The 22,979-nt window shown below is 50.0% G+C and overlaps 1 protein-coding gene across 1 annotated transcript in view; it reads right to left on the bottom strand.

The window, feature by feature from the left end:
• Positions 1 to 17,273, bottom strand: part of LOC144731385 (EMILIN-1-A-like) — a 32,982-nt gene extending 15,709 nt beyond the window's left edge. Inside the window, exons 1-2 of the mRNA XM_078612406.1 lie at positions 17,125 to 17,273; positions 12,983 to 15,067 (exon numbers count right to left, since the gene is read on the bottom strand). Coding sequence (XP_078468532.1) covers positions 12,983 to 13,344 — 362 coding nt within the window. The 5' untranslated portion in view covers positions 13,345 to 15,067; positions 17,125 to 17,273. The remainder of the gene's footprint in view (positions 1 to 12,982; positions 15,068 to 17,124) is intronic.
• Between the last annotated feature and the right edge of the window lie 5,706 nt (positions 17,274 to 22,979).

The following is a 22,979-nucleotide window of genomic DNA, read 5'->3' as shown; positions in this document are numbered from 1 at the left end:
ACATCGGACATTAAAGATCCCGCGACATCATTCGCAAGATTTAGGCCATTTCGTGTGTCGGGCGACAGGCTCGGAATTTGCCAAATGTAAGAATGACACCACAAGTTACTCAATGACACCACAAGTTACTCAATTGAGACCGCACACGCACGCAGTGACCATCGCTCTTGCTGGCAGACTCAATGCCCTTAGTTTCTCTTGTAACTGAAGGCTCATGCCTGACCTCTGTGAGTTTCTCACCTCCGCGTTATAACAACGGGGCGCATTCCACGTTGTGCGAAAAGTGTTCCCTCGCGGAAGAACCGCGTTACAGCGTGAACACGCGTTAAGCGAGGATTTACCGTACTCATTTTGTTGGGCCCCAGAAAGTTGGTGGGCTGAGTCAACCCCCAAACGCCACGGTGGGTGCCACGGTGGCGAGATGTTAACTATCTCGCCTGGTAGGAAGGAGGTCGTGGGATCGATTCCGACCCTGACGCCTGCTGTATATTTGGAGTGTGTGTATGTCTCTCTCCCCATGGTCGCTTGGTTTTTTCTCCTCCGACTTTTCCCTCCACATTTAGAATCAACACGCGTTTAGAGTATTTGGCTGCTGTAAATATCCACATGATAAGCCACTTCGTTGAGCTATCATGTGTGGCAAGATCGTTTCTGAAAAAGAGCTACAGAGCTCAGTGGGCCTTACCTGGTAAAATGAAAAATGCATAATTTAAACAGGATTGGAAGTCGCTCGCTCTACGCTGCACAGCCATGCGTTTGTGTGCAGTCATCGGTGACCGGGCTGAGACGACCAGCTCGCTGGCACTTGCGAACTTTGGTTTGTACATTATGTATGTTAAACTTATTTCGCACCGTACAGAGCCAACCGTGCAAACCACATGGTGGGAGCTGAATCCCGGATCTAAAGCCTGGATTTTAGCAGTGCCGGTTTCACTGCCCCACACTGCTGTATCCAGTATCGTTCGATTTAAAGCTTTCGTGACTGCAGGGATTCATCTTCTTGGTTCTTTTGGTAAAGTCACGTAGAAGGGAAGTATTATATTATTATATTATTTTATTATTTTTTATTTTTATTATTTTATTACTTCCCTATCCAGTATCTCTCAGCAGACCTTGGATGCAAATTATTTTTCAATCCCAGCAAGTGTTATTATCCCCAAACCCCCCCTAATTAGTTCCATGTGAGTGGCCCGAGCTACCATTATGCAAGTGGTTGTGGGGTAAACCACTTCTTTTAAAAGGGGGGTTAGATGGAGGAAAGTGAGTTGGTGGCTTGTGGGATGAACGAGTTTGGAGGAAACGGATGTGGTTTTTTTCCTTTCATGCCTCATTTATCCTCACTTGTGTTTGGGCAAATAGTCATCGTGTGTACACATGTGGGTGGGTTTGCGAGTGGTTAGTGTGTGTGGGTAGTGCGTATGCGTGCGTAGGTGTGTGTGGGTGTTAGTATTCGTATGTTGGGGGTTGTGTGTGTGTGTAGGTGTGCGTGGTTGAACCAGGATTTTTTATGGCTATCAACCTAGGGGAGGTCCAAGACAGATGCCACTTGGCACCGAGGCGCAGCAACATGGACAAGCATCGAACCAAGGTTCCCCACATTGTAAGGCAACGTACAAACAAAATCCCCTGTGTAGCCGTAAAGACGTTTGAAGCAAGTGCTGTTAGCGAGCGCCTATTAAGGCCGGCACGGCACGCGAGGGGTGGGTGGCCAGCACCACGCCCGACCGCCTTTGTCTCCCCAGTGGCGATGTTTACACACCACACCGATTATATTATCTGAACCGGTCCTGGAACTCCCCTAGATCGATGCGGCCTCAAATGAGTACCTGATGTGGTGTTTACACATTGCGCCAGGTAATCACTTGAGGCTGAGTCGATCTAGGGGAGTTCTAGGACCGGTGCAGATAATCGTCACCGGTGTTGGTCGTGAGCGGGAATCGAACTCGGGTCGCCGGGTTTCGTAGCGCAGCGCTTTCAGCTACACTACCGCTCCGCGCACACTCATGGACACGCAGATGCACACATGAGGGGGGGGGGGGGCGGGGGGGGTACATCTGCAATATATTTCCACTTCATTTGTCCCATCTGTCACGGCACGGGCGTTAGTCATTTCCATCGCACAAGAGTCAGTTGAGGGCTCATTCGGAGCAGTTGCTCAACTCGATCACGAATCTCTGCGCGAGACTCTCGCTTGACACGTCTATTTACATCGGATCAAGGATCGTTGAGCGGGCTCAACTGGGGGATTGACTCTGCAGTCGATGTATGTTTATGTGCGTGCGTATATGTTCTTTCGCACCGTACGTAGCCAACCCAGCTAAGTTACAATGCGTATCACTTTGGTGGGAAAGTCAACAGTGGTTATTCAATGGCTACGCCCACGCCTGCCATAGGAACGTGGAATTCCATCACTGGCTCTGGGCTGGAAGCATGATTTGAACCCATAAACTCAGCAGTCAGTGGTCTGGAAAGCCAATAGACCAATGGGCCAAAACATCGTTTGTAATTAATATATGTGCTTATATATGCTTTAACCCGTAATCTCTCCCTTTCATGCGTCTACTCGGTGCTTTGACATGGCCATTATGGCTGGTGTTGAGAGGGTCTGTGGGATGTAGGGGGTGATGAGGGGTCTGTAAGACCTGGTTGGTGTGGAAGGGGCCTGTGGAACGTGGGTCGTGTTGAGGGGTCTGTGGGCGGTGTTGAAGGGGTATGTGGGATGTGGCTGGTGAGGTGGTCTGTGGGATGTAGGGGGTGTTGGGGGGGTCTGTGGGATGTGTCTGATGTGGAGGGTGTCTGTGGGATGTAGGGGGTGTTGGGGGGGTCTGTGGGATGTGTCTGGTGTGAAGGGGGTCTTGTGGGATGTAGGGGGTGTTGGGGGGGGGGTCTGTGGGACGTAGGTGGTGAGGAGGTGGTCTGTGGGATATAGGGGGTCTGTGAACGTGTCTGGTATTAAGGGGGTCTGTGGGATGTAGGGGGTGTTGGGGGGAGGGTCTGTGTGATGTAGGGGGTGTTGGGGGGGGGGGTCTGTGGGACGTGGGTGACCTTTGCGTCGTGCGTGTGGCTGTCACGACTCCGCACTAACAATAGACGGCGGCGAATGCCAGGCATGACATGGGCCCTCGGCTCATTGTGTATTTATATTTACATAAAGTATGCACCTCCCCTCGATATGTAAGATCGTATAAATGAGTTCGTGTGCATTTGCAAGCTTCTACATTCGTGACTGAACATTGCCAATTGTGTTGTGTCTGTGTGAATTCATGTACGTGTGTGTCGGCATGTGCATGTGTCCGTATGCGTGTAATTGTATGCACTCAGTACAGATTGTAAATGTTGTGGCTCGTCTCTCCGACACACCGGTTAGTGCTGTGCTAGTGACGAATTGGCACGTTCTGTTTACGTGACAACCCTAACTGGTTGGCTGTGTCGGGTGGTGGCGGGTTTAACGACACATATATTTACACGATCTAACCCAAAAAACTCTATTATGGATGTATGTGTATGTCTGTTGCCAGGTTCATAGTTTAGCACGCATGAACCTGGCAACCCAAGTTCGATTCCCGTTCACGGCCAATACCAGTGACGATTATCTGAACTTGTCTCTCACTAGGGATACAAAGGCGGCCGGGCGTGGTGCTCGCCAAGCACTCCCATAGGTGCTCGCCAACAGCACTTGGCTCAACGGTCATTCACAGCACTTAAATTACACAGAAGCACGCATCACTGAAACGAACGCAGCATATTTACAGCGTATAACCCTGACGTGATGCAGCGGCCCTTGAGTCGGTCCACTTGTGGATGAAGGCCTTCTCCACCCTGTGCGGGGTGGGGGGTGTTGTTTTGACCATACTTCACCACGCTGGTCAGCGTAGGTGTTGGCGATCAGCATAGGTAGGAGTCCATGATATCGCTCGCCACTGCTGTTAGCCGTGGCCCGGAATGAAACTCGGGGCATTGGGTTTCACAGCTCAGGCCGCCAATCACTGCCTGCCCCCCAAACCTATCACCCCCCCCGCGATTCCAGCATCAATCCAAATGCGTTATTCTCAAGGTTACTGCATTGTCACACCATCAACCCTGGATTGCAGTGACCTCGACCAAAGGGGGGGGGGAGGAGGTGGGAGCCTTGCAAGTTGCACCACATTTCATTTAGCAGTCTTACAAATCGGCGTAACTGTAGATGCCAGGAGGCTCCAACATCCAAACTTAGGTCTGTGACGGGACTTATTGACACCGGTTTTTGTGTTTTCATTAAATTTTCAGTCACTATTCATTCGCGTTGCAGTAAGTTCCGGCGTAGGGTTTCGTGTAAATATATTTTTTGTTTTTGCTTCTCGTTTGCACATTCCCACCCTGCCGCTCGCTGCCACCACTGCCGACAGCCCCGGGTTGTGGTCGTCCTTTGCCGGGCGGTGGCGGTGGCGGTGGCTACGCTGCTGTACGCTGCTGCACTGGAACCCAGCACTGTGGAGGCAGCGGCGAGCGTTGGTGGATCACCGCACACAAATGTTTCTAAACTCCCTTCTTCCCGTGGACGTCGACGAGATGCCGTACCCTGGCTCGCCAGGAGAAGGCGGTACAGCAAGTGGACTAAATCGCCATCTGTTTCCTTCTGTATGGGGATAGAGCGTTGCCCCCTCGCACGTGCGGGTTTTCTCCAGGTGCTCTGATTTCCTTCCACGTTAATAAAACAACACTTGTCAATTGTTCGAAAGCATCTTGAAAATTAAAACCCAACGCAAAACCCTCCTGAAAAAGAGCCCTTACAACTTGGTGTTCTTCTTGGTTCTTTCGGTAAAGTCACGTAGAAGGGAAATAATAAAATAATAAAAAAATACAACATTATAAAAAGCTTTAAATCGAAACTTGGTGTTCATCTGACTCTGAGCTTGGCTCCGCGCCTCTGAGTTGCGGCTACTACGTCTGCAAATTTGCGCGCGTTACAAATTGAACTATTATTATTATTATCTACTGGATAGATAAAGGAGTGATTTATTATAACATTATAAAAGAGCTTCTGAGCTCAATGGGGCCTTACCAGCTGAAATGAAGTTACGAGTCATAGTCTAAAGCCACTTATCGAAGACCCTGAGAGGACTGGGAGAAGCGGCCCGAGCCACGACGTCTGGCTGCCTCGTTTTGCGATGCATTTTACTCAATTTGTTGTAACTCAAAACCACGTTGTGTATGCACGCGCACATATTTATCGTGGCAACTTTTGACCCGCTCAGCGATTCGATGGATTATTCCAATTGAGGTTTGCGATTTGATTCAAGAAACACGTTGGGTTTTTTTTTTGCCGTCTAATTTTCTCCCTCGGTGTGTACTGTACCGTCTGTCTCATCTGTACTGTCCACCTCGTTAGTACTGTGTATATCACCGGCACTCAGGGCAGAATTTCTTCTTCAGCTTCTGAGCGTTTGTTCCACAGTCCTTGATCCGTCACCATCTCCAGGGTAACGCCGCCGCGTGCCACCGCGTACGCGTTGACAACTTCTCCTCCCTCTTTCTCTTTCCCGCCGGTCGTCACATTCTGAACTTTCTTTCTAACGACGATGTCTTCCGATCGTTCCAGCCAAAATGTCCGAAGCCATCTCGGTCGATTTCCCCTCCCGACTTCTCCTCCTCGGGTCGACGACCGCCAACCTTCACTCACTCATTCCTCACTCGCTCATTCCTCTCTCGCAAGATCTTTCTTGGGTCAACTCCAATACTCCATCTCTCATCGGTCGTCACGCTCGCCGTGTCTGCCAGCAGACTCGCGGTTTCATTCCTCTTCTCGCAACAATTCCCCGGGGAACGCTGCCACTAGGCTGGCCTCAAGGAGGCAATATCGGCATAAGGCACGACCAACCACGATGAGCAAGGTTATTTATGTACGGTGCGAAATAAGTGCCACATACATACACCCAAGGAAAAGGGACCGCCTACCCATAGCAATCCTATATTATTGTCCCCTGCATTCCTATTATTCTATGAACGGGTTTATATATATTCTAGATTTGAAGTTTTTGTGACTGCAAGGATCCATACTCTTTAGGGTTTTTTTTTTCGGTAAAGTCACGTAGGTGAAAACAAATAACTCTCTTCATATGCTGCAGTAATTTTGCTGGAGCAGTCAACATCTGATGACGGATGCTTGTGTTGCTTCCGAAACGTCGTGATTTAATTTAGTTGTTTTATTTTATTTTGTTTTCACCTACGTGACTTTACCGAAAAAAAACCAAAGAGTATGGGTTTATATATATATATTTTTTTAAGTATGAGAACAATAAAAAGAGAGATGAGTGTGGCTGGGTGCCAAGATTATTTGCAGAATAGCTTTCCGGACTGTTCCGGCTGAGGTGAAGCACCGCCCGTTATCGTGTCCCATCTCGCCTGCGACCGTCTGTGCTGAGTTGGGTTTCGTGACCACACGGCTGCTCCAGGCGGACGGACACAATGAGAAGAGAACATCCCTTTTGCATCGATTCTCAGTGGGGGTTTTGTCGTCGTCGTCGTTGTTGTTGTCTCGTTTGTACAGTTTCGCTTTGAAACTGTACAAACGGACTGTGAAGCGTCACTTCTCAGGCGCACAATTCGGCGCGTGTGTCGCGAGATTTTTGGGGTAAGTGCATTTTTGGAATTTCAAGCAAACGGAGTTCCTGGAGTTTCTGAAGAATTTTGAAACTAAAATTTTTTTTTTTTACCAGGTAAGGCCCACTGAGATCAAAAAGAAATTCTTCAGAAGCGACCGGACCACAAATGCGAGCTCAGCGAAGCGGCTTATCACGTGTACATTTATAGCAGCCAAATATTCCAAACGCGTGATGTTGATTCTAAATGTGGAGGGAAAATCCGGAGGACCCGGGGAAAAATCCACGCGGCCACAAGGAGAGAGAGACACGTAAACTCCAAATATACAGCAGCAGGCGTCAGGGTCGGGATCGAACCAACGACCTCCTGCATACCAGGCGAGGTAGTTAACATCTCCTCGCCACCGCAGCACCCCTAGCGCTATATCAATCGGTGCGCGGCGCACGCCGAGTACGAACCGCGCACCGCACGCGGAACAAAGGAGACGGGATAAAGGCTGAAAAAGTACGCTAACAAAACCCGGGGGGAGCTACACGCTTCGAATTGCAATGAGAGACGGGGAGAGAGAGGAACGCGCGGATCGGGGACCACAATGCGAACGAGAGAACGTCGTCGCGACTGTTTGGGAGAGTTCGTGGCCTTGGGCAGGACATCTCACGAGACGGGTGGATGATGACCAGTGGCCGAGACTAGGGGGGGTGGGTGGATTGGCGGTCAAGGGAGAGAGGACACATGAGAGGCTAACAGCAGTGGAGATGGAGCGATGGGATCAGCTCGTGGGCAAGAGATGGATCGTGGAATCCTCAGTCTATGAGGGATGGCAACGGAGTGAGAGTAATTCATCCATGCCTGATGATACTGCTGCTGCAGCCAATGATGACGATGCTACAAATGATGCTGCTGATGATGCCGCTGCTGCTCATGAAATCGCTGCTACAAGTCATGATGATACTTTTGCTGCCGATCAAAATAACTCTATCACTGCTGCTGCTGATGATGATGATGAAAATTTTCTACTGATTCTGCTTAATGACATTGCTGCTGCTATAAATCAGGAATGCATAAATGTGTGTTCATTAAGATGATGCTGATGATGAAGCAGAAGCAATGATCCTGTCACAATCGTCACCAAGAAAACAAATGCACGATTTAATTCAGATCGGCATCACTCAAGCCGCAGCGGGACAAAAGGAAGGCATGAAAACACACACACGCAGAGACAGACACACAGACACGTCTTCACGTGCAGCGGATAGCAATGATAGAACAGTCTACGATGATCTGCTGTTTGACGTCTCCGCTATGATAGCAGCAGCCTTGACTGACGCCACTCTGCCGTACGAAGTTCGGCACGAGGTTGGAGTGACCGAATTCCATCCGTACACCCCCCCCCCTCTCCGTCTCACGCACGGCTTTCTTTTCGGGTGATGGTGGTGGTAATGTGGAGGAGGTTGGTGGTGGCTTTGTCATTCTTAGTGGTGGTAGTGATTGTGCTGATGGTGGTGGTAGCGGTGATGGTGGTGGCTTTGTCGTTGGTGGTATGTGGGAAGCGATAGTGGGAAAGAGTGAGAACGTGTGGGTGTGTGCGTGCACATTTTTGCGCACACGCTTGTATGGGGAGCGGTCGTGTAGTGGTTAGCGGGCCGCGCTATGAACCCAGCGACCCCAGTTCGTTTCCCGCTCACGGAAACCAACACCAGCGACGATTTTCAGAAGCGGTCTTGGGCCTCTCCCTAGGTCGACTCAGCCTCAAATGAGTACCTGGTGCGGCGTGTAAACATCGCCACTAGGGAGACAAAGGCGGACGGGCGTGGGGCTGGCCACCGACCCCCTCGTGCGCCGTGCCGGCCTTCATCGGTGTTACTCGCCAACAGCACTTGCCCCCACAAGTCTGTTAAATTCTGAAAAGGGGTGATCTTTGACCTTTTTATGTTTTTTTATGTATATATATGCGGTTGTGTGTGTGTTGTGTGTAGGTGTGTGTGCGTGCTTGCGTTTAGCGTGTCTCTCTGCATGGTTTATGGCTTTGGGCCATAACCTTGACCAGCCCGCAGTAAACCGGATGTTTAACAACGTCATATTCACATGCAGCGTCGCACGTAAGTGCGCATGACACACAAACTCCCATGAGTCCGTGTCATAGCCCACATTACAAATATTATAGACAGTGTAAGAATCCAGTGCTGTGCTATACACCGGTCTCTTGTAAATGAGAAAATAAAAGAATCTCAATGGGTTTCTCACGATGGTTAACTAATGGACATTCGTCACGACAAGATAATGCATCTCCCTGGGCTCTCACCTGGCTAAATAATGGACGCCGATCACAACAGTTAAGGTATCTCAATGACCTGTTACCTGGTTAAATAAAGGATGTCAAGAACAAGAGATTGTGAATCTCAATGACCTGTCACCTGGTTAAATAAAGGGTGGCAATCACGATACATAACACAACTCAACGGAGCTGTTACTTGGCTAAATAAAGGACGTTGATCACAAGGGGTGATGAATCTCAACGGGATCTTAAATCATTAAGTAAACGGTGTCAATCGCAAGGGATCATGAATTTTAACAGAATTTCAATCTGACTAAATAAAAGATGAAACTGATGAAGAGATAGTGAATCTCAGCGGGCTCTTGAATCATAAAATAAAAGTTGTTCATTAAAACCGCTACTTTGTACACAAACCACTTTTTTTTTATCCAGAAAAAATTCTGTGCTTTGAAAACACATTTTGTTTCGTTTTTACACAGAAAGTCCCATGCGATTAAAAAAAAACTGTTTTCATTGGAAATAGTTTTCATTTTTTTACCGAGGGGGAAAACAACTCCCGCTTAAAGGTTTCGAATATATTTAAATTATACAGTCAATCTCGACAACAAAGTCTTGCATTCAGAACGCGCGTGCTTTTACAATAACGAAAAAAATGCAACTGCGTACAGAAAAAAAATTGGGCAATTTTCACCGGGAGTACATTCCTCGCTCACAGCCGTTGCGCGCTCGGCATGGCTTCTCTACGTCCTCGTCGAACCTTTGACCTTTGACGCAGTTTGAATCAAGTGTCAATCTTGATTTGAAAAACATTTGCGGTGTTTTTTTTGACCACTTTTATTTCATACTCTTTGGTTCTTTCGGTAAAGTCACGTAGGTATAAAAATAACAAATAAAATAGATCAGGTCCTCAGGCCGCTTGCGATCGAAACGTCGTGATATATAATTTTTTTTATTTTATTTTTCTACCTACGTGACTTTACCGAAAGAACCAAACAGTGTGGATTCCTGAAGTCACGAAAGCTTCAAATCAAGATTGACACTTTTATTTCAATAAGCCCGAAGCGTCGCGCGACGAGACGTCGCGCCCGCTCAAACCAACGGCGCAGCAGCGCCTCGCCCCGTGTTTTAGAATGGCCCCGGGGAGAAAGTAGATTTCACAGAACTACGTCTGAGATCCCTTCCAGTGACCTTTGCAGTGCTGTTAGCGAGCGCCTATGAAGGCCGGCACAACACACGAGGGGGTGGGTGGCCAGCACCACGCCCGACCGCCTTTGTCTCCCCAGTGGCGATGTTTACACACCGCACTCGGTAGGTACTCACTTGAGGCTGAGTCAATCTAGGGGAGGGCCCGGGACCCAATCATATATTTGAAATCACCACCGACGTAACGCAGTGCGCAAACAACTGCACCATCACTCCCCACGCTAACACACACACAGGCATACAAACACATACATACCCACGCATAGTAACACAGTGCACAGATACACACACACCGTGATTAAACGTGTGATAGTCGTCACTGGTGTTAGCGGGAATCGAACTCAGGCCGCCGGGTTCGTATCGCAGCGCGATAACCGCTACACTACCGCTCCCCACTATGCAGCATATATATACAGCACACACGTAGGAGTGCTGAAGTTTCCCACGTAAACGCTGCAGTCACACCGATGTCATTAATTCAGCGCTGGAACACTGTACAACTCAAATATTGTTGGGATGTTTCGCGTGGCAATTGTTGGTCATGCTGACACCATCGAGTCGCTTCACTTGAGAAGTAGTTCACTCGTGGGTGGAGTCAAAACGAGGGTCTCAGAGATACAGACTGCACTTTGACCCCTAAAGCACTTGGTCACCTCTGAGCCACTATCTTATCAACGTGTTTCATTGCTTCACAGACAAAGGACTAATCACATAGCCCGACAATCACCCATACAAACCTCGCTGAGTCTCAAGGCAACTTTTCAGGAGGGTTCTGCTGAGGACGTTTGACCAACTCCTCTACTCAATCTGAATATTGTTATTGTTTATAAAACATATATATTTATCTTGGTAGTGTGACAGTGTATCCGTGTGGCAGGGCAGCAGCATTCCAGGATTAATGCCAAGGATTGAAAGAACAGAAACAAAACCTTCCAATATATGGAGATAACCTGCCAGCAACCTACATGCTGTGCTGCCCGCGTAAGATTACAACTTAGTTCAATGGATTCATAGCTCGGTGCACTAGCAGCCTACCCAGAGCTGGAATGTAGCTCAGTTAAATTCCTTTTATTGAGATGGTAATTGGGTTCCCCGGAATGCTTTGCTAGGTGGTTTGAGCATTATTCTCACAATAACAAACCCTTCCCACAATGCAATGTACCAGCACCATGTGATACGTTTTACTTTCAATGTGAATGCGTTTGTTTAGCAGTAAAATTTTGAAATTACTGAAGGGGATGTCTCGTTTTCCAACATCGACTATTCGGTAACTATACATATGCAAATGCCAATGTGAACAAAAAAAACTGGGCATCAGAAAGGATGTTTAAATTGTAATTCTCATCAGGTCCCATGATGTAAAAGTTCAAAACTCCAACTTCTCATCCCCGCTACCTTGCTACTAGCCTCTATATCAATGGGCTGAGAAGGGGTGTCGGTGCATGACACGGCGCCGATGAAATCGTTTGCTTTTTTAAGATCACGTCGTTGTTGGCGAATGTATTGCGTTTTTTGTTAATTCAATTAAAATATAGTAATGACTATAGCTTGTAAGTTGATGGATGTGGTGAAGAGCTATGAGCCACCACCTGTAACACGTCGGATTTCGCGACCAATATCGTCCATAAGATAGGTTTTTTTGATAGATCGCAAAAATATAAATGCGTCGTAAATACTGGCGAAAAGTCGAACTCAGATGGTAAATGTTGTGGTTTTGCTCTCCAACACACCGGTGTGCTGTACTAGTAACGAATTGGCATGTTCTGTTTACGTGACAAACCATACCAATTGGCTGTGTCGGGTGGTGGCGGGTTTAACGACGACACATTTATATTTACGCGATCTAACCCTCAAAAAAACCCCGATATTATGGACCACCACCCTTGTTACCACCTTTGACCTAAGTGTAAAAAAAAATAAAGACGCGTGACCAAGAATTCGTCATCACGCGAAACCAACATTGTCCGGAGCGCCGCCTAGCGGACAGAACGAGGTACGTTACAGCCGGTGTGGAAAAATTAACCCGTAAAAACAAAGTTTTTCACTATACTGTAAATCCTTTATATGCGTGGCGGCTAGAGTCCTCTCGTCCTCTGGCTTGAGATGGCTGCCACCTATGGGTCAGATGATTGCCTGCCACCATTAAGCAATTGGTAATTAAATATAATTTATTTTTTCCTAAAAAGTGTAAAATTTTGGAAAAAAAATTTCACGAAAATAAATTGTCACGCACAACGAGTCTGTGTGCAAAATGTCAGCTCAATTGGATCACGGGAAGTGGGTTAAAAAACGACCGAAAGATTTGCACGGTCGTAAGCGTGCAAGCAAGCAAGCAAGTGAACTTAATATAAAGGATTTAAAAATAAAAACGCACCTGGGCGTTGAAGGATAAAGCCTCGAGATGATTCAAGCCACTCGTGCTACGGGCAATTGTACGAACGATTAGAGTGTATGATGATCATTCATCTCTGCACATTGTTGACCCAGCAAAAGCCTCAATGAGTCTTTATAGGACTCTTTTCTGGGAGAAGTGCTGCTAAGTTTTTGTAGGAGGCAGCGACGCATTGCTCGGCGTTTCCCAATCAAGTATTTTACGCACGAATCATTTGTTGTTGTTGTTGCTGTAAAGTTTGGACAATGACGCCGGCACACGATGGCTTACTGTTCCTAGAATTACGTCACGGGAACGTTAACGTGTACTGAGAAGCAGACGGCGCCTATCTTTTTTTGGCGAGTACAAGCCGTCGCGTTGACCAGGGCGGCCTGTCGGATGCGAACCGCAAACATCTGCAACGAGTGGCGAGCGCGCGTGCTTTTGCCACTGGGCCACGACACCAAACAAACGCATGACTATAAACAATGCATTACTAGCAACAAGCTCAGTCAATCCGTCAACATCGTGACATCACCACAATCATCACTCACCTATTCCGACCGTTATCCTTGCCGTTAGACACCAGGTAATGCTGCTGCTGCTGTTGCTGCTGCTGCTGCGATGACAGTTGCACCTGCTGCACGTGCTGCTGATGTTGCTGCTGATGATGTTGATTCGATTGATGATGCTGGTAATGTTGCTGATAGTGTTGCTGTTGTTGCTGCTGTTGCTGCTGCTGTTGTTGCTGCTGCTGGTGATAGTTGTACTGATGGTTGTTGTTGTTGTTATTGTTATAATTCCACGCCTTTGCAGACACTGGTGTCACGGCGAAGATGATGAAGACAACGACGTGAACCATGGAAGAGGAGGAGGGAACAGGACAGCTTCTGAAGTCTCGGCGAACACGAGGCATCTTGATGTGGTTCCGCCACACAATTTGACAGACACGTGCTCTTTCTCTCACACACACACAGGTGTATGGACACGTGCGCGCGAGTGTTTCGCTGCGTTAAGGTTCAGGCACGTGGTCCGGTGTCGAAGACTTTTCTTGTTTCTTCCTTGGGAGATGCGTGCTGGCGAATTCGCGAATGTCAGAGGCAGGACTCGCAGATGTTCCGTGAGCCACGAGAGATGGGCGGGTGACGGCTGCGTGATGGGGTCAGTGGAGGGTTGATGAGTCGGCGATGGGTGAGTGAGTGATGGGTGGATAAGTAGGTGATGGAGAGGTGAGTTATGGGTGGATGAGTCGGTGAAGGATGAGTGAAGGGTGGATAAGCGGGTGATAGGTCAATGATGGGGTGGACAGGTGAGTAATGGAGGTGGTGAGCGATGGATTAATGGGTGAGCGACGGGTGGATAAGCGTGGTTGGTCAGTGATTGCGAGCCGTGGGTGTGCGTGCGTTGTGTAATGAGTTCTGGGTGGGGAGTGAGCGATCGAGGAGGCGAGTGATGAGTGACTGGTGGACGAGTGGGCGATGTATGTGCGGCTAGCTGGATGGTTGAGTGATCAATGGTATCGATGAATGACTTCACGCTGATTAATCGCTTGTGCGCATCTTTTCACTCGCCGATGTGGAGTTCGCTGCGTCGCGGACCCAGCCGTAAAATCGACGCATTCCCCTCTCCACACAGCCGCGCCAATAATAACAATAATGACGATCGCGTCGCAGTTGGCGAGCTCCTATTAAGGCCCAGTGGAACAAATCAACCTCGAACTTTACGAAATAACCATAAAAAACACAAATGGAAAACACCACGTGTCTTATCCCCACGTGCACGCCAATTATCCGTGCATCAACACGCGCCTCCAAGTTCTGCACACGGCACCGTTCAAAACAAAAAGTGCGTCTCGCGTTCTGCTGGGAGTATTCGCTGGGTCGCCACTCGGTTCCTCCCGCCCTCCTTCCTCTCCCTGCCCCTGATCTCTCTCTCTCTCGTTGTATCTCTTCACCTGTTCGTCACTCCTCTTAATTGCGTATCTTCCTTTTTGTTGCGAACGAGATGTGTGCGGGTTTTCTCTTCCTCGCTGTCAGAACCTCCCTGGCGCTGCCCGCGTCTCCCCCCCCTCCCCTTTGATCGTCTCTCTACCTCGTCGCAATCCTCTTTCTCCCTCCACGAAGTCCTTTTCCCAGGAGCTCTTCTTGTCTCGCGCTTCTCTCTCTCTCTGTCTTCACTTGCCAAGTTTCGTTCCTTTTAATTCTCCCCACTCGTGATGTGACTTCTCATTCCTCGAGTTGTGCGTTTCTACCTCCTCTTGTTGCTGTTATTTTATTATTTTTATTCTTCTTCTCAGTTTCACTTCTCGTTAAATCTCCCCCCTCCTCCTTCTTCTTCCTCCTCTTCTTCCCTCGTGTATTTGTATCCCTCCGCTAACTCCGCTTCGTCTCGCTCCTAGAACTCCCGATCCCTAATCTCGTCCTCGCATTATACGCCACTTCCCCTTCCTCTCATAACCAATGGATGACGAATTGTATTCTTGGTTTTCTCGTTCCGAGCTTATTCTCTTTAATGCTCCGCTTTATATCGTCCGAGTCCCGCTCCGTCTCCTCTTCTCGTCCTTTGCTGTCCCCCTTCTCTGCCCACCTCTTCTAAGCCCCCAACGCCGTCCCTCCCCCTCTTCCCATGCCGCTCGCTGCCTGTCGGAGACGCGTGACGGAGAAGAAGAGCCACAAATCACAAACACAAACGCCAAACATCCCCCCCCCCCGATCGCCTTTAGCCGCACACTGTTGGGGCGAGTGCTGCTATCGAGACATCTCTGAAGGTCGGCGCCGTACACCACGTGGCCAACACCAACCTCGGCCGCCGTTGTCTCCCCAGTGCTAATGTTTACGCACCGCACCGAGTACTCATTTTAGGCTGAGTCGACCACCGCTGTTTTGTGCCGCTGTACCAGACATAATAGACTCTCACGCACAAACTCAACAACAACAACAATCGCCACTACGTAGCGGTGGCGTCACCAATGAGCTTGCGCCAGGCTAGGGTCACTTTGAGGGCACGTGAAGTGTCAGAGGCTGGAGGTCACGGGACAGACCCAGGCGCCACGGGTTTGACTGAGATGAAACGCAGCAGGGAGCACAGGTGGTGGTGCATGCATCTGCCAGTCATCTCAGTAAACGCACAAACTCTCCACATACCCTCACAACAATACGTGGTGACACAGGGAGACAAAGGGAGACAAAGGCGGCCGCGCACGTGTGGCTCTGAAAGCCCCAACCGCCTTAATAGGGGCTCGCTAACAGCACTGGCCCCCGCAGCCTGTCAGGCGAAACAGGTGGATGGTTGATTGCGTGCGCGTATCTGTGCGTCAGAGGTATCACTGACAGAGACAAAGATCCCCCGTATAGCCTAAACAGACTGTTGGGGCAAGTGCTGTTAGCGAGCACCTGTTAAGATAAGCACAGCACACGATGGGAGTGGGTGGCCAGCACTACGCCCGGACGCCTTTGTCTCGCTCGTGGCGAAGTTTACACATCGCAGCAGGTACTCATTTAAGGCTGAGTCGACCTGAAAGAGGCTCAGTAACCGGTTCGGATATTCGTCGCCGATGTTGGCCATGAGCGGGAATGGAACTCGGGACGCTCGATTCGCAGCGCAGCGCGCTAACCACTGCGCCACCGCTCCGCACACAAACTCATGCGAAAGCACAAACTCCTCACACGCTCACATTGTCACTCTTGCACACTCTCAGACACACCCCCACACTCTCACTCACCCTCACACTCACACTCTCACCCACCCTCACACTCTCAGACACACCCACACACTCGTCACCCACCCTCACACTCGTCACCCATCCTCACACTCGTCACCCATCCTCACATACCCTGTCACACACTCCTTCGCTGTCATACTCTCTCACATACTCTCATTCTTACACTCACTCTCACGCACGACTGTCACAACCTCTGTCCCACTCTACTCACACACCCTCACTCACTGTCCCACTTTCATACACTCTCTCTCTCACACCCCCACTCACTCACTCACCCTGACACTCTCACTCACTGTCACACTCTCATACTCTCACTCACTCTCACGCACTCTCACACACCCCCACTCACCCTGACACTCTCACTCACAGTCACACTCTCACACACTCTCACACCCCCACTCACACACTCACCCTGACACTCACACTCTCACACTCTCACACACTCTCACTCACTCTCACACACCCCCACTCACCCTGACACCCTCACTCACTGTCACACTCTCACACACTCTCACGCACTCTCACACACTCTCACACCCCCACTCACTCTCACACACTCACACACTCACGCACTCTCACACACTCTTACACATCCTCACTCCCCCTGACACTCACGGTCACACTCTCACACCCTTTCACGCACTCTTACACACTCTCACTCACTCTTACACATCCTCACTCACCCTGACACCCTCACTGTCACACTCTCACACCCGCTCACGCACTCTGACACCCTCACTGTCACACTCTCACGCACTGTCACACTCTCACGCACTCTCACACACCCTCACTCACTGTCACACTCTCACTCACAGTCACACTCTCACGCACTGTCACACTCTCACTCACCCTGACACCTTCACTGTCACACTCTCACGCACTCTCACACACCCTCACTCACTGTCACACTCTCACGCACTCTCACACACTCTTATACACCCTCACTGTCACACTCTCACTCACAGCCACACTCACCGGGAGGTCTCTCTGCTCTCCACTCGTCCCAAGGCGCTGCTTGGTGCGTGACGGTTCGCGCCGTGAAGCGACCTGATGATGAGTGCGGCTCCTGCTGCGTGATCAGAGGCAGCGACTCTACAGGGAGAGAGAGGTGGGGGGGGGGCAGGGGGCGGGGTTGGGGGGGGGCAGATGAAGGGTGAGCGAGGGGGAGTGGGGTGAGAGGTAGGGAGGGGAGAGGGAGGGGAGAGGGAGGGAGGAGAGTCGGAGGGAGGGAGGGGAGAGGGAGGAGAGATGAAGGTAATAGAGAGGGGGGGGGTGAGTGGGAGTGGGAGGGATCGGGGGGGCGGGGTGAAAGAGAGAGTAGAAGGGAGAGAGGGCAGAGGGAGAAGAGATTATTCTGTCTCTTGTATAGCATTTTAAGGAAACGAGGAGGAAAAAAAACATAACCGTTGTGTGTTGACATTGGTAATCCATGCGATGGCATCACGAGTTTCTTGTTGCATCATGCCCCCCCCCCTGGTGTACGCGTGTCATGGGCAGTGGTCGGTTACGTGGTGAACAGATTTCCCCTTCACCACACTCACAAATGGGGCGACTTTCATCTTGAGAGACGCGAAGGGAATGGAGAGAGAGGGAGTGAGAGAGAGGGAGAGGGTTTCAGGGGTTATGGAGGAGAGAGGGAGGGAAAGGGGGGGGGGGCAAGAGAGGTGATAGGGATAGGAGGTGAGAGAGAGGGGGGGGTAGAGAGATGGAGTAGAGAGACAGGGGGTAAGGAGAGCAGAGCGTGAAATCTTTTGTGAAATCTTTCATTTAAAAAAGGGGGGGGGGGGGTGACATCAAGCAAAGCATAAAAAAACGAAATGATGAACGAAGCAAAGTGCCGACTACACCGAGCATCTTCTTGTTTCCACTGATCGTAAAAACAAACAGAGAGAGGCTGAACAGAGAGGGAGTGAGTGCACGGGGTGAGCAGAGTGACAGGTTAGGGTGGAGTGACAGGGGGGAGGGAGAGACAGCCTGTGAGAGGTGGTGGAAGAGAGACGGGGAGCGGAGAGAGGTGATGGCGAGTGAGAGAGGTGGGAGAGGAACCCACGTGGATTCAATGAAACGAAAATTAATCAAATAAATCCGCAATCGCAGCTGCAGAAGCGGCGGCACTGTACGTGCGTTGCGTAACGACCCATCGACCCCTTCCCAGCGTTGCGCGTCGGTCAGCCATGGGCCGGTTGTGCTAGCAAAGTGCTTTCAGCAAGCAGCTGTTATGGAATTAAGTTGATTTTTTTTTGTCGTCGTCGTTGTTGTAACGAGGCGGTGAGAACTCACGCGGGCAGGGTGTGAGTCTCATTGTGCAAGAGTGACCTGGGCAGAGCCGTCCCGAAAGTACGGCGAATCGGGGAGACCGCCCCGGGCCCCGTGCTTTGGGGGGAGGTGGTAGGGGGGGGCGGCGCACTTCGACATCAGACGTAATACTTGTAATACCGGTTTAGTTTGAAGGCGTCAGAGTGGCCCACACAATGGGATTTGCTCCGGTCCCACCACGCCCCTCTAATGGACGGCCCTGGGACCTGGGGCCATTGGTCTGCCAGTAGGGGGGCGATTGATCACTGCTGCTTCGTGATCCTAATTGAGTCATCTTGCTGTGTAAAGTGTGGGCAATCCCCCCCCCCCACCTCCCCAGCGTGGAAGAGTAGGCCCTCAAGATACCCTCGAGAGAGGCCCTCTTCGAGGCTCTCGAACGCGGTGACCCTTTCCGCCCAGCAGCGGTGGCTCGTGCAAGCAGTCGCAGGGCCGCGCCTTCATCCTTCTTCATGGTTTCAACGTTTGTAATGTTCAGCCCAGGTGAGAAGCTCGGGAGACCAGGGATGAGTCTCAATTTGCGTGGAGTGACCAGGAGCATCAGTCTGCCGGCAGGGAGCGATTGTCGCTGCGCGTGGCTTTGCTCCGGTCTCCCGCACCTCCGAATTGGCACGGTCGGCTACGTACGGTGCGAAAGAAGTGCAACGTACGCACGGTGTACGGTTGTTACACCGCGCAGTAATGATGAGGGCGGCCGCTGGATTCGAGCCGTGCACCTCTGGTGCGAGCGCAAGGCTGTGGCAACGGCTGGGTAAGGGGCGGTGTGACGAGAATCACGCCCGGTCGCCTTTGTCTCCCCCAGTGCTGAGGTTTACACACGGCGCCATGTTACTAATTTAAGGCTGAGTCGACCTAGGGGGAGATCCGAGACATGTTCAAATATTCGCCACTGTTATTGGTCGCGAGCGGGATTTTTAAGTCGGGTCGCCGGGTTCGTAACCACAGCGCCACCGCTCCCCACTGGAGTTCTCACAAAGACCCCCCGTGTAGCCTTAACAGACTGCTGGGGCAAGTGCTGTTAGCAAGCACCTCTGAACGCCGGCACAGGCACACAAGAGGGTGGGTGGCCAACACCACGCTCGGCCGCCTTTGTCTCCCCAGTGGCGATGTTTATAAACCACAGCAAGCTCTCTCACACACACACACACGTGTGTGGGCACACGTGTGTGTGTGTGCCCACAGTTTTTGCATCTCCGAGCATATTTTGAAACTGAGAGGTTCACAACAAGTGCTGCTGCCGATTGTTTGAACATAATGAGGCGTTTGTTAACCTGCAATCATGAACTCACTTTCTTTCCCCTGACTTCCCGCGGGACTTTGGCGGTGTACAAAAAAAACACGTTTACAACTTTCGGCTATTAATGTAAATATTGAGAACGATATCAAGGCTACAGTGACTTTGTTTTCAAGGTGGGTGCTGCGGGTGGGTCATACGCAAACTTAAGGGGGGGGGTGACGAGGTGGGGGCACTAAAGTTCTTATAGTATAACTAAAATTATCTTTAAAAAAAAATATTTGACCAGGTAAGGCTGGAGAGCTATTTTTCAGAAGTGACCTGGCTATCACAAACGATAGCTCAACGAAGTGGCTTTATCATCATGTGCAAATTTACTCACCCACACTTAACTAACCTAAAAGGTTAAAACACTTGACGATGGTACTGCTGCTGCTGCTTTGCCAGTGGTGCACAATGCCACAACAACAACAACACGTTTCGTGTCAATAACAACAACAGTCTGCGGCATTAAAAGAAAAACATGACAGGCGACCTTTCGGGCAATCGTTCGCTCTTCATAGAACACGCTCAAACACTCTTTAAACACATGTTAATAACCGCCAGGACAGAATGAGTTGACGGTGCGACCCACTTTGGTCTACCGTGCATTCCACTCTGGCTCTCGGCCGCTGTCTGATTGATCTCAGTGAAGACTGCGATACGAACTTGAAACTATTAAATTAAAACTATTTTATATAAATACATAATAAATATATGAATAAAAAATTAAACTGTTCTTTTTTATTTTACCAGGTAAGTCCCACTGAGCTACATAGATATTTTTCAGAAGCGACCTCGCCACAAATGCTTGTTTTAGAGCAATTCTTCTGGAGGGAAAAACCAGAGGACCCGGAGAAAATCCACGCGACCACGGAGAGGTGGTGCAAACTCCAAATACACGGGCATCGTCAGGGTCGGGATCGAATCCACGACCTCCTGCATACCAGGCGAGGTAGTTAACATCTCGCCACCGTAACGCCCCTTAGAAGAGGGGGGGGGCTCAGATTTTACCTCCCACCCCGGATGCTACATAGCTGAACGAGATGGAGCGGCGGTGGCGCAGTCTGTAGCGCTGTGAAACCCAGCGACAGCCTAAGTTCAATTCCCGGTCACGGTTAACATCGGTGGCGAGTGATCTGTGATCCAGCACTGGGGTTGCCCCTCGCACCAACCGTCGCTGACAGCCCTCCGCCTCGTTGCCGCATCTTAAAAAAAAAACGATAACTGGGTTTTAACCCCATTTTTTGCATGCGGTTATTGGTAACCCCCCTAAAAAAATCGGTTTAACCGCGGGAATTCACACATCATACGTAAACGCTCACATGGATTCACACACAGACAAATATATCCCGTATATCATGAGGCCTCCTTTGCCAATACCAAAATATAATAATAATTTGTCTCCCCTTTTTGCCCGGCAGTTTTGTTTCTAGAAAAAATGGGACAAAGCCTATTATTATCTCCCATGTAGCCTACACAGACTGTTGGGCCAAGTGTTATTAGTGAGCACCTTATAACGGCCGGCACGGCACAAGAGTTGGTCGTGTAGCAAACACCACGCCCGGCCGCCTTTGTCACCCCTGTGCTTACATTTACACACAACGACGAGTACTCGTTTAAGGCTGAGTCGACCTAGGGGAGGCCCAGGATTGGTTCAGATATTCGCCACTGATATTGTGAGTGAGCGGAAATCAAACTCAGGCAGCCAGGTTCTTACCTCTGTAATGCTGACCACTACGCCACCGCTCCACCACACCCACGCGCGTATATATACGTTAACAGACACACACGTCTGTGCATAAGTTAGAACTCCCTCCCTTCCCTCGCTCTGCACTGCTTAGGAATGTGCCTTAAACGAGAATCGTACACCAATTTTCCCCAAGTCTGGCCCAAGGTCACACACAGAGGACTGGGGGCAGGGGCGGGGGGGCGGGCTTGGGTTGGGCTACAGATGGGTTCACTGCACACTCCTGCACTGCACCTTGCCCCGGAGCAAAGGTCAGAAATGTTTAAAAAGGAAGGGGAAAACACACGCGCGCGCACGGGCACACATTTATGTTTGACTGCAAGCTATCCCCTAGAATGACCGACAGAAATGCCGGTGTGTCAGCCCCATCAATCATGCGAGTCAGCGCTGGGCCCTATCTTTAACCTGGTGAGGGCCCTTGTCAGAGATCCAGTGAAAGTGTGACGCCTGTTAGCTGTCATCCTGGCTTGACGCCTCCTACCACGATACTGGCCTCGTCTTTCTCAGAACTCATGGGCGAGGAACGGCCCTCTTCGGACAACTGCAGGTAGGTGAGGCTTGTAGGCAAACAGAGCTGCATCCTTTGAGGTAGGCAGCAAGGTAAGCTTGTAGGCTTTCAGGTAGGTGGGTTTGTGGACTTACACGTAGGGAGGCAGGCTCGTAGACTTTCAGGTAGGCGTATAGGCTTCAAGGTCGGCTCGTAGGCTCTCAGATAGGCAGGTAAGCGTGTAGACTTGAGGTAGGCAGGCAGGGTCGGATTAAGATTCAGTAGGCCCCGGGGCTACAGGTACTGTGAGGCCCCCAGTAATATTTTCTAAAGGAAAACAAAGTTAAATAAAAAATAAAATGTATTTGTACAAGGCTAACAATAAATAAAATTCAGCATTCACAAATGAAATAACTTTTCACTTAATCTCTGGAGGCCCCTGGGCTGCAGCCCCTAAAGCCCATGCCTTAATCTGGCCCTGTCGGCAGGTAGGTTGGCTAGTAGTGGGCGATGTTGCAATATGTCTTTACACAATTCATTAATTTGCAGGTAACTTTAAAACGTAACTGTTTTTTTACCGTGACTCCAGCACGACACGGCCTACTCTTTTTCGAATACGGCAACGTCACAGGCCCTTCGTCGTCCACTGTGAAACAGGACGGCGTGAATCTTTGGTTCATAGGCGGCAGTATTAATCAGGGCAGCCGCCAGGCTCGAACCGCTGAACCTCTGCAACAAACGGTGAGCGCGCTACTGGTCGGCCGCTCCACGGTCCAGTGGTTTGGCAGATTGTGAGATACAGTACTCAGGTATGCAGTCTTGTAGGGAGGTCTGTAAATAAATAGGTAGGTAAGTGGAAGTTCTATTAACCAAAAGAGGCTGGTAGGCTGACAAGCATATCTGTGTGTGTATGCGGGACAACTTAATAATGTAAACCACATTAGACAGCTCTTCCATGGGACCCTGAAGTCGAAAGTACAGACTAAAAAAGACAAAGATCCCCCGTA

The sequence above is a fragment of the Lampetra planeri genome, chromosome 2 (genome assembly GCF_965212315.1).
Source record: "Lampetra planeri chromosome 2, kcLamPlan1.2.h2, whole genome shotgun sequence".
NCBI classification, from domain to species: domain Eukaryota; kingdom Metazoa; phylum Chordata; class Hyperoartia; order Petromyzontiformes; family Petromyzontidae; genus Lampetra; species Lampetra planeri.
This window is presented reverse-complemented; position numbering and strand designations above follow the sequence as displayed.